This window comes from Drosophila novamexicana, unplaced genomic scaffold (assembly GCF_003285875.2).
Source record: "Drosophila novamexicana strain 15010-1031.04,08,12 unplaced genomic scaffold, DnovRS2.1 tig00000008-arrow-pilon, whole genome shotgun sequence".
Lineage (NCBI taxonomy): Eukaryota > Metazoa > Arthropoda > Insecta > Diptera > Drosophilidae > Drosophila > Drosophila novamexicana.
This window is the reverse complement of record NW_020824765.1, coordinates 4,619,558-4,632,124: the sequence shown is the minus strand read 5'-3', so window position 1 is coordinate 4,632,124 and position 12,567 is coordinate 4,619,558. Positions and strand designations below refer to the sequence as shown.

General features: G+C 48.0%; 6 protein-coding genes across 6 annotated transcripts; 4 read left to right on the top strand and 2 right to left on the bottom strand.

The window, feature by feature from the left end:
• Window positions 1–318: 318 nt before the first annotated feature.
• Window positions 319–1,013, top strand: LOC115760784. Its single transcript, XM_030702319.1, has 2 exons — window positions 319–748; window positions 809–1,013. Exons 1-2 carry the CDS (start codon window positions 417–419, stop codon window positions 933–935), a joined length of 459 nt encoding a protein of 152 aa, XP_030558179.1. The 5' UTR covers window positions 319–416; the 3' UTR covers window positions 936–1,013.
• A 57-nt stretch (window positions 1,014–1,070) lies between these two features.
• Window positions 1,071–1,736, top strand: LOC115760854. The gene is made up of 2 exons (XM_030702443.1): window positions 1,071–1,421; window positions 1,487–1,736. The coding sequence occupies exons 1-2, from the start codon at window positions 1,153–1,155 to the stop codon at window positions 1,632–1,634; spliced, it is 417 nt and encodes a 138-aa protein (XP_030558303.1). The 5' UTR covers window positions 1,071–1,152; the 3' UTR covers window positions 1,635–1,736.
• Window positions 1,737–1,787: 51 nt separating this feature from the next.
• Window positions 1,788–2,102, top strand: LOC115760938. The gene has a single exon (XM_030702559.1). It carries the CDS (start codon window positions 1,858–1,860, stop codon window positions 2,041–2,043), a length of 186 nt encoding a protein of 61 aa, XP_030558419.1. The 5' UTR covers window positions 1,788–1,857; the 3' UTR covers window positions 2,044–2,102.
• Window positions 2,103–2,220: 118 nt separating this feature from the next.
• Window positions 2,221–2,789, top strand: LOC115760691. The gene is made up of 2 exons (XM_030702196.1): window positions 2,221–2,437; window positions 2,495–2,789. The coding sequence occupies exons 1-2, from the start codon at window positions 2,256–2,258 to the stop codon at window positions 2,772–2,774; spliced, it is 462 nt and encodes a 153-aa protein (XP_030558056.1). The 5' UTR covers window positions 2,221–2,255; the 3' UTR covers window positions 2,775–2,789.
• LOC115760600 lies at window positions 2,788–3,798 on the bottom strand. The gene is made up of 2 exons (XM_030702079.1): window positions 3,397–3,798; window positions 2,788–3,340 (listed from the first exon to the last, which is right to left on the bottom strand). Exons 1-2 carry the CDS (start codon window positions 3,653–3,655, stop codon window positions 2,946–2,948), a joined length of 654 nt encoding a protein of 217 aa, XP_030557939.1. The 5' UTR covers window positions 3,656–3,798; the 3' UTR covers window positions 2,788–2,945.
• Window positions 3,799–6,332: 2,534 nt separating this feature from the next.
• Window positions 6,333–12,171, bottom strand: LOC115759309 (cyclic nucleotide-gated cation channel subunit A). Its single transcript, XM_030700220.1, has 7 exons — window positions 12,094–12,171; window positions 10,751–10,999; window positions 10,526–10,688; window positions 8,809–9,348; window positions 6,966–7,631; window positions 6,732–6,882; window positions 6,333–6,667 (listed from the first exon to the last, which is right to left on the bottom strand). Exons 1-7 carry the CDS (start codon window positions 12,169–12,171, stop codon window positions 6,511–6,513), a joined length of 2,004 nt encoding a protein of 667 aa, XP_030556080.1. The 3' UTR covers window positions 6,333–6,510.
• Between the last annotated feature and the right edge of the window lie 396 nt (window positions 12,172–12,567).

Genomic DNA, 12,567 nt, shown 5'->3' with positions numbered 1-12,567 from the left:
AACAAGAAAAATAAAACGCAAAAACATTTTTGAAATCTGACAGCTCAAGTGGTCCGTGTGTGTGCATACCATAAACATATATATATATATATAGATAGATATATATACATATATTAGGCAGTCTGGCAGCCGATCTATCTATGGTATTTCGTAATGTGTGACGCTCCGAAATGCTTCACATTTGTTAAGCAAATAAACAATAAGCAATTTGTTTGTTGCTCTGGTTTTGGTTCTGGTTGGCGTGCCACACAGAATAGCTCCAGCCGATGATGACATCATATGCGATCCACACACAGCGCAAGAGATACAGCATTGCGTATACGCCTAGTGAGCGAACGCCCGCTCTCGCTCCGAATTGCTCTTGGCTCGCTTAATGCTCGCCGCTGAGGGCAGCGAGTGTTGCCCAGCCAGTTACAATGGAGACGCAGACGCTGCAGATCAGACTGCTGCCGGCACAGACAGCCGAGGAGCGTGCCCGCAACATAATAGCCAATGTGGTTGTCGAGGGTCATCAGGCCGCGCTGGTGCCCTACATCGATGAGCATGTGGGCCAGGCGGCCGAGAAGCGGACGCTGCTCACCCAGCTGGAGGCGGCACCTGCTCCGGCACAGCCACGCCTGCGCTACTACAAGCCGGGCCCCTCCACCTACAAGCTGCTCTGTCCGCTGTGCCGCGAGAGAAGCGATGCGGCCGTAATGCGCGCCGCCGGCTGCAAGGACGCCAGCTGCTGCCTGAGCCTTCTCTCCTGGTGAGCTCCAACTCCACTTTGTATGCACAGACAACTAATTTTTAAGATTTTTCTTCTCAGCGTGTTTCCCATCTTTTGGATCTGCTGCATTTGCACCTGGTGCGGCTGCAATCGCGAGTGGACCACCAAGGGCGTCTACTGCAGCCGCTGTGGCGGCAAGCTGGGCATTCAGAGCAAGTCCGATTAGGTCAATTAAATTGATATAAATGCCACACATAGTTTGTTTTAATTCTATTACGCATCTAACTCAATTAAAGACCCGCTCGCCCGATCTCTCCCGCTCTCACTCTCCCGCTCTTTTTGTGTCTCACTCTCTGGCATTCGGACGCTCTCTGCTTGCTGTCCAAACAGGTTGCCCCTAGGCTTTAGCCACATTACGCTTTCAGTTTTCAATTTGTTCAGCTATGGCCACCACCACCACGACGACGACGACGACGACGCCGGCGACGACTGAGGAGCAGCAGCAGCTGGCAACTGCGGCCGCGGAGGCGCAAAAGGAGCTCGATATCTATGAGAACTTTGCCACGCCGCTGGCGGGCACCTTTCTCAATTTGCCACACGAGTCCGTGCTGCTTAAGTGCCCCGCCTGCGGCATCAAGGATTACAGCGTGCTGCAGAACGATCTCAAGTGGTGGGCCAGCGAACTCAATCGCATTGTGGGCTGTCTCTTCGTGTAGGTTTTGCCGCCAGACTTGATCTGCACGTGCCGTGGACTAATCTTTGCGCCTTCCTTTCCAGCACCTTCTGTTGCTGCTGCTGCCTGGACTATATTGTGCCCTGCAAGCAAACGGATCGCAGTCATTATTGTGGCAACTGCGGCTGCTACTTTGGGCGCGCCATGAAGCGACGCGCTCCACTCAAAATCAAAGCGACCGCCAGTCAATAGATACCCACACAAAAAGAAATAATAAAGAATTACTCATATTAGCGCGCCTCTCTCTTGGCTTTTCATCAGATTTTCTATTTTTCCACACGCTGCCAATAAACACAAAAACGAAAACGAAAAAAAAAAAAACGCGCTCCCACTTGTCTTTTTCTGCTCTCCAGACCAGCTCTCAGTATCCATTCAGACGCGCTGCGAAGAACACGCGGCAGCAGCTGGTCTCAACATGGCTGAGGAACTTGCGCCCGTCTATTTTGCCGTTGGCCCCAACGCCCGCGAGATAACCTGCCCCTACTGCAAGGTGCTGGCCAGGACGCGTCTGGTGCGCTCCTGGCTGCACTGCTGCACCAAGCGTCACCATTGCGGCGCCTGCGGCGAGTACCTGGGTGTCTACAGGCGACCCCAGCTCTGATACCCTACATCATCTTCTGCACACTTTGTACTGTACAACAATAAAGAACAGGCATTAAATTCCATGCGTGTTGTTAATTAATTGCGGCTGAGCAGAGCAAGTTTCTCTCATTTGTGGCCCGCTCTCGGCTGGCTCTTTTGCTGCTTTACGCTCGGCTGCTGGGGCGTCGCTGGCGTTAGTTACGCGCCGTACGGCAGAGAGTGCGCACCAACATGACCAAGGTGGAGCCGCAAGTCATAGCCATAAGCATCGGCGGCGGCAAGCCCCAAGTGGGCTACCTGCAGATGCAGTCCACAATGGTTAACTGTCCGGCCTGCGAGCATTTCGAGCCGAGCATTGTGCAGCGCGAGGCGGTCAGCTGTCTGCAGCGCGTGCTTGGCCTGACCAAGCTATGGTGAGTCCGCATACTAGAGTTTTTCCAAGGATTGCCACTCATGTTTCCCAATCGCAGCAAGAGCTGGAGCGGACGCGAGGACATCAATCACTACTGTGCCCACTGCGGCTGCTTTATCGGGCGCTACGTGCCCTTGGGCTGCTACGAGCGCTGCCTTTCCAAGTCGGCACGTAAGCAGGCAGTCGTGGACGAGATGCGACTCAAAACCAAGCCCAAGGATTGTGCGGTGCGTGCCCAGAAGTCCAGAGAACTTATCCTGGCCAAACGAGCCGAGAAGCGCGCACAGCGAGAGGCACAAAAGCAAAATCAGAATCAAACCCAAACTGTGTTGCAATAAGTACAAAATGGGCTGAATGGTTCTTGTCTTGGCTAAGCAAGCTTTTTTTGCGGCGACCTTTTGGGTCGCAATTGAAATAAATTATTTTGTCTAACTCGTATCTCCAGCACCGCAGCAAAGTTGTGTACAAATATATATAGTTAATGGTGAGCTGTTGAGCAGATGTTGCTCCTAGGTGGGCACAAATTCGCGATTGGGGCGTATGCAGTTGTTCTCGCGATCGTAGATGCCCAAAAAGCTCTTGCAATTGGAACAGTGCAGATATTCGCGATTGTCGCCCGAGTTGAGGCAGGGCAGAAAGCAGAAGGGCCAGCAATTGGCCACACAGGCCGCAGAGCAGCCGGTGCTTGTATAGAACTCGGAGCTGGTTTTGATCAATGGCCGGCGATTCAAGCCGCAGCTGGGACAATAGATGCAGCCCTCTGTGGGCATCCAGCGCTCAATGGAGCTGCGATAGAACTGACGTCGGTTCAGCTCCTTGGAATCGGTTAGCTTGAGCTGCTTCCAATTCTCCGAATGGACGCCAGAGCGCTGCTGGCTGCCAGAACGCTTCTTGCCCTGCAAATCTGGGAATGGCTCGCTTTGAAGCAGAGATTGGGTTAAGTCAACTGCAATCACTTACAGCGCTCGGCCTCGTCGGCCATCTCTGCCTCGGACATGCCCGTCATTTTGCTAATCTCCGATAGACGCTCCTCGCTGATGCCATGCTCGGCGGCCAGCTTGTGCAGATTGTGCACCTTCTCATTGGACTCGTCAATGATCTCCGGATGATCCTTCTGCACGTGACGCACCAGGCAGCTGGTGTCGTACCGCGAGCACTTGATGATCTTCAGGCACTTCAGGCAGCGCAGGTACTGTACATCGGTGGGTTGTGTTGACATGGTTGATTGATTATTCTTTAGCGATAAGGCTTGCTATATCGGTTGACGGTACGTTATAGTTCTCTTTAATAATAAACGCACAATTTATGAATATTTGTTTGTGTTCGATCGTTGTGTTTACAGAGCCAAAAAGTTATTAGGTTTACCAGCTTCGACGGCAAATTCCTGGCTTACTGGGCTTTCATTCATGAGAAATAAAACACATATGATAACTTTGATAAAATCGAATATAAATATTGTATATGTATAAGTAGAAAGTAAATTTTGTATACCCTTTACACATTCATACATATCAATATTACGTATACGCATCACGCATACGTATATATACAAGAAGTATATCTCTTGAGAAAGCGTGGCCTCTATATATACCCGAGTTGATATAGCCATGTCCGTCTGTCTGTTTCTGTGCGAAATAGTCTCAGTTTTAAATTCATTGTCGTGAAACTTTGCTTAGGTCCGTCTTTCTGTTGCGGGCCGGATCGGACCACTATAACATATAGCTGCCATAGGAACAATCGATCGAAAATTAAGAACTTGTATTAAATTCTTTTCAGTTTACTAATATATCTTATATATTGGATCCTTTTTTCTTCTTTGGCAAAATATTATGATTTTTAAGATATTTTCAAGAAGCTCAGCATTTTCACGCACAATGGAAGGGTATTAAGTTTTCGGCGTACCGATAATATCCTTACTTTCTCGCTTATAAGTCTTTGAATTTTCTAAAAAAATTTTATCTGAAGTGTATTTCTGTATGAAGCCATAACGACTTTTATTTATCATGCAAAGCTCAGCATTTGAATTCTTTTAAATCGAATGACGTTCAATATGTCAATTTTTTTTGCACCGGCTTGGAATCTTTCAGATTTATTACGCATACTTGTGTCTGAGTAAAAGCTGAACTTGTTTGCGTAGACTACAAAGTGCAGTAAAAAGTATTCTTGTCTCTTAGAAAAAAACCCATTAACAATTTTTTGCTAGCCTGCAGCAGACCGAGTTATCGTACAGCAGAAAAGAAGCACTCTCTGCTCGCATAATTCCATTGAAGCGTCGAAATTTTATTGTCTGTCATGTGCCCCAAGGAGCTTCATTCATTTCTTGTCATGGCAACAAATAAAGTCATATGGATTTGCCACCTCCACGCAAGCAGCACGCCGGGTGCCTAGGCAAATGGGTGCCTATGCAGAGTACTTCCACTCCAATTGTTGGGGGTTTTCCTTTATTATGTTCCTTTTTTTTTTTGACGCGTTTCGTCAAAATTGATTTTTTACAGTATGGGGTCGTCATTTGGGTTGCGTGGCTTTCACTTTCACTTTGACTTTCGCACGATTCGCTCGCCGACTGACTGACTGACTGCCCCGCAGCTTGTTATTTGTGCGCGTTACTCATACGCAGCGTGGTGCGGCGGGAAAAGCGAACGCGTCTGCATTTCTTTACGTACTTCACGTAATTGCCGCCTTTGTCTGCTCGCTTCAGCTCGTCATTAGAATCGAGTCGTGGCTGGTTTCCTGTTTTATTGGCCCAGGAATTGGGCTCATCGAGCTATTGACGCATTGAGAATGTTTAATTAAAGTTTTCTTTACATTTTATTATAAGTAGTTCTGCTTACACATTTAACTCTCGTACATTTACCAGGCTAATATAAAAATACAGTTTTCCACTTGTGTGTCTGTTGTTTTAGTTCTTGTTTTTGTTTTTGTTTTTGTTCTTGTTCTTGTTTACAATTTGTATTTGAAGTTTCGGCTTTGGAAGCTGTTTTACTCTTAACACTGAATTACTTAAATACAATTACAATTCGCTGACTCAAAAAATGTTAACATGAATTTTCGTTACTGTTGCTCCTCCGCCCACATTCCCTGTACATACACGCACACAGACACATACACAAATTGTATATATATATATATGGTATATGGTATATATCGTACTTTTACACAGATAACTAAAGGTAGCATCCACGGCACAAAAACATTGAGGTGCACCGAGGTGTGACTAATAGGAAATGCGTTTTTTGTTTTGTCTCTCAATTTTTTCCTGCTCGTTCTCTTTCCTTCTCGCAGCATTTTCAGCAAATGTCTCTTGGTGGTTGTTGTTGTTGTTGTAGTTGCACATATATATATTTATATATAGATATATATGTACGTAGTTGGACCTAAGCGTATCTCAAACGGTTATAGATTTAGAAAAATAAAATCTAGCTTGTAAAATTGGACTATTGCCGAGTCGCATTCACAATGTCAGCTCAGCTTGCATATGTACAACGATTCTTGTCTCTTGCAAGTTAATTCACATGTTTGTGCTTTAGTTGGGTTCAAGTTCGAGTTCTCGAATCGTAGCAGTTCCCCTCCCCCTCTGCGTCGTTATAGGCCGGCTCCTAACTTATCTACTTTTACACACTTTGAGGCACATTCAGTTTGAATCATTTTATAAATTTATAAAGTTGCGCTACAAAAAAACAAAACCTAACTCGAAAAACTCGCTGACAAACATTCTACATCCCCCCTCCCCCCTCCCTGCACCTGCTTTGGTGCGTCCTAAAACTAATTGTAAAAATTAAAAATTGATTTACACGCGCACGCGTCGAGTTGGCGCCCAGCCAAGTCGCAGCAAACCTTCCCCCAGCCCCTGCCCCAGTCCCAGTCCCAGCCACAGTCCCAGTCCCAACCACAAGCCACTCCGTAGCAAGTTTTTAATCTGCAGCATGATTCTCCATGCTCGTAACTCCGTCAAGCTTAATGCATTTATCACCATCATTCAGCAGAGCGGGAAACGCAGGCATATGGAATAGGCGACATTTGGAATGTCGCCATGCGGATGTCCCTGCTCGGGCGCCTGGCTCGGGCGTTGTCGCCTTAGAGCGTATTCTGTTTGGCCGCCTCGCCGCATTTGGCAGCCGATTCGAGGCGCGCACGTGGGCGCCGCTTGGTCTGCAGGGAATACAGGCGACCGCTGCGTGAGCGCATCTGCGGCTCCGCCTCCCGCCCACCGGAGCCACCAGCGGAGCCCCCGCTACAAACGATAAAATGTCTATTAGGAGCAGCCGAAGTGCAAACAAGTTAAGCCACACACTCACTTGAGTTCCAGCTTGGCCAGGCGCTGTTTGATTTTGGCCTGGCTGGCCGTGTACTCGGCAAGCAGGCGGGCCAGCCGCATGTTCAAGTTCTCGACGGACAGCTCCAGTTTCTCGATGCCGCCCTCGATGCTGTCGTGCACGCGCTGCGAATCTGCGAATCAAAGGCAAACAGGATGACGGAAGTGCGTTAGTGAGCTGAGCGGAAGTGGCCCAAATTGTGTTGGCGTCAATTACCCGCAAAGATCTGCTCATCGAGCAGCCCGTCCTTGCGCAGCAGCTGACAGCCGCGCTGTGTGAGCGTGGACCGCGCCTCCGGATAGTCGGCCAGCGTCTCCCACAAGTCACGCTTGGCCAGGCAAAAGAGATCCGAGTAGCCCAGCGAGCGTACGTTGGCCGTGCGTCGGTTGCCCGTGCGATTGCCGGCGATCTCCAGCACCGAGACCTCACCAAAGACCGAGCCAGCGCCCAGCGTAGCCAGCACCGTGACGCCATTGTCGCCCACCACGGACAGCTTGCCGCGCTTCACAATGTACATCTCCTTGCCGACGTCGCCCTTGCGGCAAATGTAGTCGCCGGGACTGAAGACCTGCAGCTTCAGCTTGAGCACCAGCGCCTCCAGCAGGCCCGGTTCTGTGTCGTGAAAGATGCGCACCTGCTTTAGCGTATCCATGTGCACCTGTATAGCTATCTCCGCCTTCAGCTTGTCCGGCAGTGCAGCCAGCACGCGCTCCTCATCCAAAGCGCCACTCTGCGACCAGGTGTAGGCGAACCAGCGTATCACTCGCGCCTCCAGCTCATGGCCCACGCGCCGAAAGGCCATATACTGCTTGACGCCATCCATGCGGTTCTGGAATTCCACGCGCGCCACATTCATGTTGGATATCATGGAGCCAATGTTACCTATTGCCAGCCAGGAACAATATGGTTTTCGAAATTGTCATAAAATACTTGTTTTCATGCCCTGTAGCTATTAGATAATGGTATAGGGTATACTTAAGCAGATATTTAGCTGGGCTGATATGTACACTCAGCCTTTGCATGGATCTGTCTTTTCGAGCCGCAAATCACAGAGATAATAAAAGCAAGGAGTACAAAATCTACCTTTTAGGCTCATCATATCCATGCTCATGCTTATCCAGAATGAAATCCTTTCACTCTTCTTAAAGTCCTGCAAACTTTATCCAAAACTTTCGAAATGGAATTCTGAGTATAGGATTTTAGATAGATTTCATAGTTCCCCACAACGCCCGCCTGGTTATTTTGGAATGCGGGTCAATTGGGCATCTCATGATCGAGTACTCGAACGGCTTGTATTGTTAAAGGCTGATTTTAATTTCGAGTGCCATTTCCGCTGCTGGCATTGAAGATGTGCCGCGCCACTTGTGGGTCGTAAGTTCTTCAAGGGGCCCATGCGGCGTATGCGTAACGCGTGGCACAAAGGCGACTAATGGCGGCACTTCCGGTGCACACACAGACACAGACGCAGACGCAGACGGACATATGACTGTGTATATGCATGATGGTAAAATATGCCACTCTGACGAACTTTGCATTCATCATGGTAAGTAAATTTGTTTGCCCAGATGTCAGACGGGACGCCGAACAGCAGCGGCAGCGCCAGCTGCCCGGTAATGGCAGCGATAAGAAGGACGACAAAAATGATAAAAAGGCACGTTTGCCAAAAAGCGTTGCGAATGTGAAGGCGTCGACAGCAACAAATCAACCCCGCACATGCCAAACAAAAAAAACAGAAAACAAAACAATGTTGAAAACAGAAAAGCGTAATGAATAATGTGGGTCGACACGAAGAAAGAGACAGGGACAGGGACAGGGACGCCCACTGGAAAAGGGACACGCACTAACACACAGAGGGTGTGGGTCGTTGTCCCTGACGTACGTGGCGGGCCGTAAATTAATACCCATTGATGTCACAGATGTCACTCTGCAACCAATTAAACGATCAGACGAAATATTTGCGTAAACAATGCGCCCAAACAAACAGTTGAAAAATCCCCCTAAAATGGACCAGCTTCCCAGTCCCACAAAACAAAGGTGGGGTTGGGAGGGAGAGACTCACCCACAATGGTGGCAAAGATGAGCACGCCGGCGAGAAAGTCGGCGACCACAAACAAATATTCCACATCATTCTCTGGCGTCGGCGTCTCCCCAATTGTCGTCAGCGTCAGCGTGGACCAGTAGAAGCTGTAGATATATTGACGCTGCAGCGTATTGTTCCGCGTGCCGTTCAAGTTGTAGACCCAGGAATCGGAGCTGAAACCAATCTCGTAGCTAATGGCAAAGTACATGCAGGCATTCCAATGGATCAGCACCAGAATGGCCAGCACCACCTTGCAGATGCGAAAGGCATTCGGATAGCCGGTGGCCGTTTCCGTGCGATCGAACCACTCCCAGAGCCGGGGCAGGCGCAGCAGGCGATTGAGGCGCACAATCACCGGACAGGGCAGATACAGGCTGGAGCATGTTTCCGGCGGCCACCAGATATATGCCAGATCCGTTGGCAGCATGGACAGCACGTCCAGATACCAGCCCTTGGTGTGAAAATAATGGCGACGCAGCCGGAAAGCATCGCGCACCAACAGACCCTGGTCCAGAAAGCCTGCGGGCCAAAATGAAAGGATTAGACCGCCGTGTTTGTGTGTGTGTGTGTGTGTGTGTGTTTGGTTGTGCTTTTCAGTTCATTTTTTGCATGCCAAATGCAGCGAGACATTTCGCAGCGTTTTGTTGCCAGAGCCGAACTGTGGAAATGCAAAACTTAAACTAAAACTTTGATACCCTTGGCAACTGGATAATCCGCTTACTTTATTTACACAAATCCTGTGCGAGGATTTGAGTAGCAAAATGTGTTCACTCGCACAAGGAACTCGCTTTGCTTGGCTTATGGAGAGACTAGGAAACAGACAACTCTTGCTAAAGACCCCAACAAAATGAATGCACACGTCAAATTCTTCAATGTTAAATGACATGTTTGAAGAATGCATAAATATAATTGCCTATTCTAATTATTATTAATATTATAGAATATTCTAAGAGCTGGCAACTGGAATTCGAGCCTGGATGTTGAATGTACGGATTTTTATTCTACATTCACAAGTTTCATAAAAAGGAAGTTGTTGAAGAAAAAACCTTTAAGCACAGATTTGCCCCCAAGTAATTTTCTGGGAAAATGAGAACAGTAATTTCTGGAAATTTTTAATTACAGACAGAGTTCCCATTTCCGAGCGCTAACAGCGTCATAATAATTGTTTTCAACTAAGTATATAAGTTTATAAATATAAACTATGTACTTGGTAGACATTTAGCAAGAATCAGGCATGATTATGTGGAGCTTAGCTTGTTAAGTTAAGTTTATTTTAAACAAAATTAAAAAATGTCTAAAAATGTGTTTTAGTTTGTCCGCGGGCTTCTGCTTTTCCCGTATTCTTAGAGCACTTTTCGGGCATTTCTTTTAATTCCGACTTTTCTAGACTAGAGTTTCACAAAGTTGCGTGGCTCGCGGCGAGAGTATTACAAAGCGTTTTCTTGTTGCCGTCTGAAATGTCAAGGCTGGCTTATCCCTGCATTTGGCAGCTCACACACACACACACGCAGACAGGCACACACACACATATGCTGTTGATGTATGTTTTTTATATGGCAGCAAATGGGTTTGCTGGCAACGCTTTGCTGCCATTGTCTGCGGCGGCTTAGTTAGACCAAAAGTCACCAAGTCTCATTTGCATAAGCAGCCCCCGTCCCTTTCTCCCTGTCCGTCTCGTCTGAGATGTTGAACTTACCCTCGTGCATGTGCACCAGCGTATCGAGCAGGTAAATGAAATCGCACAGGTAATCCAGCGTATACCAAACGGCGGGCGCATTCTTGTTGATCTCCCAGAACACGGAGCGTCCGACCACAAATATGATATTATAGAGCACCGCCAGAGAGACCACAGCGAGCCACTGGAACGTGCTGTATTAGCTAATGGATTGCAAAAGTTAAAGTGCATCCCAATCGGACTTACCCTGTAGTGTGACTGGAGCGTGGGATCCACGGAGAGGCGATTGCAGAGCGCGCTGCTGCCGCGAATTTCACTGGACAGCGCCGCGTCGTCCATGGCGCCAGTTTTGCCTATTTTGTCCGTGTTGCTGGCATTGGAGAACTTCTCGAGGAACCAATCGGGCGGCTTGGCGCGACTCCGTTTTGTCAGACGCTGCCGCAACGCCTGCAGCGTTCGTCTCAGCGCTGAGGGTTTGCTCCGTTTGTTCGGCTCCTGCAAGAAGCGTGGCATGGGAAAATGAAGCTCAACTCAAAGTTTGTCGACCCCCGCCAGCCTCCTCGTATATGAAATGTGCCACACAACTGGCGCAGGCTAATTGAAACATTTTAATGGCCATCTACAGTGCCTTTGTGTGGTTACCCAATCCTGGTCGGGGTAACCACATTAAAACTTGGTCAGCTCTTGCAAGTTTGGCGCTTAAATTTGTTATGTCTGCACAGCTGCAGCATGCTAACGAGGGGGCGGGCGGAGGGGTTGTTTGGGAAAAAACTATATATCCATATACATTATGTATAATAGTTGCACATGACTCGGGCAATGTCATCTTTGTAATTGAGGTTGTCCCGTCATACAATAATGTTCACTTTGATAACTCTTTCAACTAAAGCATAATAAGACTAGCTTAAATGTTCTTCGCCCTTCTATGCGATTTTCATGAATTTGAGTAAGGCGTTTAGGCTATTGTGTTTGTTTACAGTTAAGTACGCACAAATTTGGACAATCAACAGCCTGCTACAGGGCATCTCTTAGTCGTGCACTTTTAGTATAACGATTATATTGTATGTATTCATGACAGCGTTTACTGTGGGGTCAAGAGGGTAGCGCATTTAGTTAACAGACAAGTAAGAGTCAGTCAAGGGGTTCCACAAACATTGTACATATGTGAATACATATGTTGGCATGTATACAGTTTATGGTTAACACACACACACACACACACACACACACACGCGCGCATAATCGCACATGGGATGCTTGTTTCGCGTTCACTCTGCACATCCTGAGATTAGGGGCGTGTGCTTGACAGTCTAATAAACGCGTATCAGTCGCTGCCAGCGGTTAATCCATTAAGCTATATCGCCGGGCATGAATCGGCGTGGGGCGGACAGCTGGTATGAGCTTTTGCTCAATGTGACGCATACGTGCGTCGCTTTCTATGGCAGCCCTTCGGGCGCAATGCTAATGACAATGCAATGCCACGCCTCCTGCTGCGCCCAGCTGTTACGAAGGTCGCGCGCGCACAAACACACACACACAATCACAAACTTGGCATAGTCTTTATTTATGTATTTTCAGCTCACATTTACCGCATCGTTTTGTTGTTGTCCCGCTATGGCTGCTATATCCAAAGATTGCACCATGGCTTTGACTTTGAAATGTCGCATGCAAAAGCGACGTTAATGTCGCCCGCGTGCTTGTCTCCTCTCTTCCTCTTCCACTTGGTACTTTAATCGTAATAGCAAGTTTTTAACCTACAATTGCTATGTGAAGACCGTTAACCGTTAGTATTTTGCTGCTGCTGCGCATGCGCGTCGACGTCGAACGGCCCGTTAACACTGGAAAAAAATGCGTTGCGCGGTTTGCAACTGCCATTGAAGGCAGCAACAGCGACGCCAACAGCGACGCCGACGTCGACGTCGAAGTCACGAACGCAGAGCATAGCCACGGCAGGCATACACAATAACTAAATGTTTGTTGTTGCTGTTGTTGTTGTTGTTGTCGGTTTTGTTGCCGTTGTCAATTCGGAATGCTATTTTATCTGCTGTTGTGTTTTATTTTGC

What these genes read in the sequence shown, in the direction of transcription:
- LOC115760691 (XM_030702196.1), top strand. Translation starts at nt 2,256, where the DNA reads ATGACCAAGGTGGAGCCGCAAGTCATAGCCATAAGCATCGGCGGCGGC. An exon ending in CTTGGCCTGACCAAGCTATG is followed by an intron (nt 2,438 to 2,494) that starts GTGAGTCCGCAT and finishes TCCCAATCGCAG; the next exon opens with CAAGAGCTGGAGCGGACGCG.
- LOC115760854 (XM_030702443.1), top strand. Translation starts at nt 1,153, where the DNA reads ATGGCCACCACCACCACGACGACGACGACGACGACGCCGGCGACGACT. An exon ending in ATTGTGGGCTGTCTCTTCGT is followed by an intron (nt 1,422 to 1,486) that starts GTAGGTTTTGCC and finishes CTTCCTTTCCAG; the next exon opens with CACCTTCTGTTGCTGCTGCT.
- LOC115760784 (XM_030702319.1), top strand. Translation starts at nt 417, where the DNA reads ATGGAGACGCAGACGCTGCAGATCAGACTGCTGCCGGCACAGACAGCC. An exon ending in TGCCTGAGCCTTCTCTCCTG is followed by an intron (nt 749 to 808) that starts GTGAGCTCCAAC and finishes TTTTCTTCTCAG; the next exon opens with CGTGTTTCCCATCTTTTGGA.
- LOC115760938 (XM_030702559.1), top strand. Translation starts at nt 1,858, where the DNA reads ATGGCTGAGGAACTTGCGCCCGTCTATTTTGCCGTTGGCCCCAACGCC.
- LOC115760600 (XM_030702079.1), bottom strand. Translation starts at nt 3,655, where the DNA reads ATGTCAACACAACCCACCGATGTACAGTACCTGCGCTGCCTGAAGTGC. An exon ending in GGCCGACGAGGCCGAGCGCT is followed by an intron (nt 3,341 to 3,396) that starts GTAAGTGATTGC and finishes AGCCATTCCCAG; the next exon opens with ATTTGCAGGGCAAGAAGCGT.
- LOC115759309 (XM_030700220.1), bottom strand. Translation starts at nt 12,171, where the DNA reads ATGCGACATTTCAAAGTCAAAGCCATGGTGCAATCTTTGGATATAGCA. An exon ending in CGCTCCAGTCACACTACAGG is followed by an intron (nt 10,689 to 10,750) that starts GTAAGTCCGATT and finishes AGCACGTTCCAG; the next exon opens with TGGCTCGCTGTGGTCTCTCT. An exon ending in CATCTTTGCCACCATTGTGG is followed by an intron (nt 7,632 to 8,808) that starts GTGAGTCTCTCC and finishes GGCTGGCAATAG; the next exon opens with GTAACATTGGCTCCATGATA.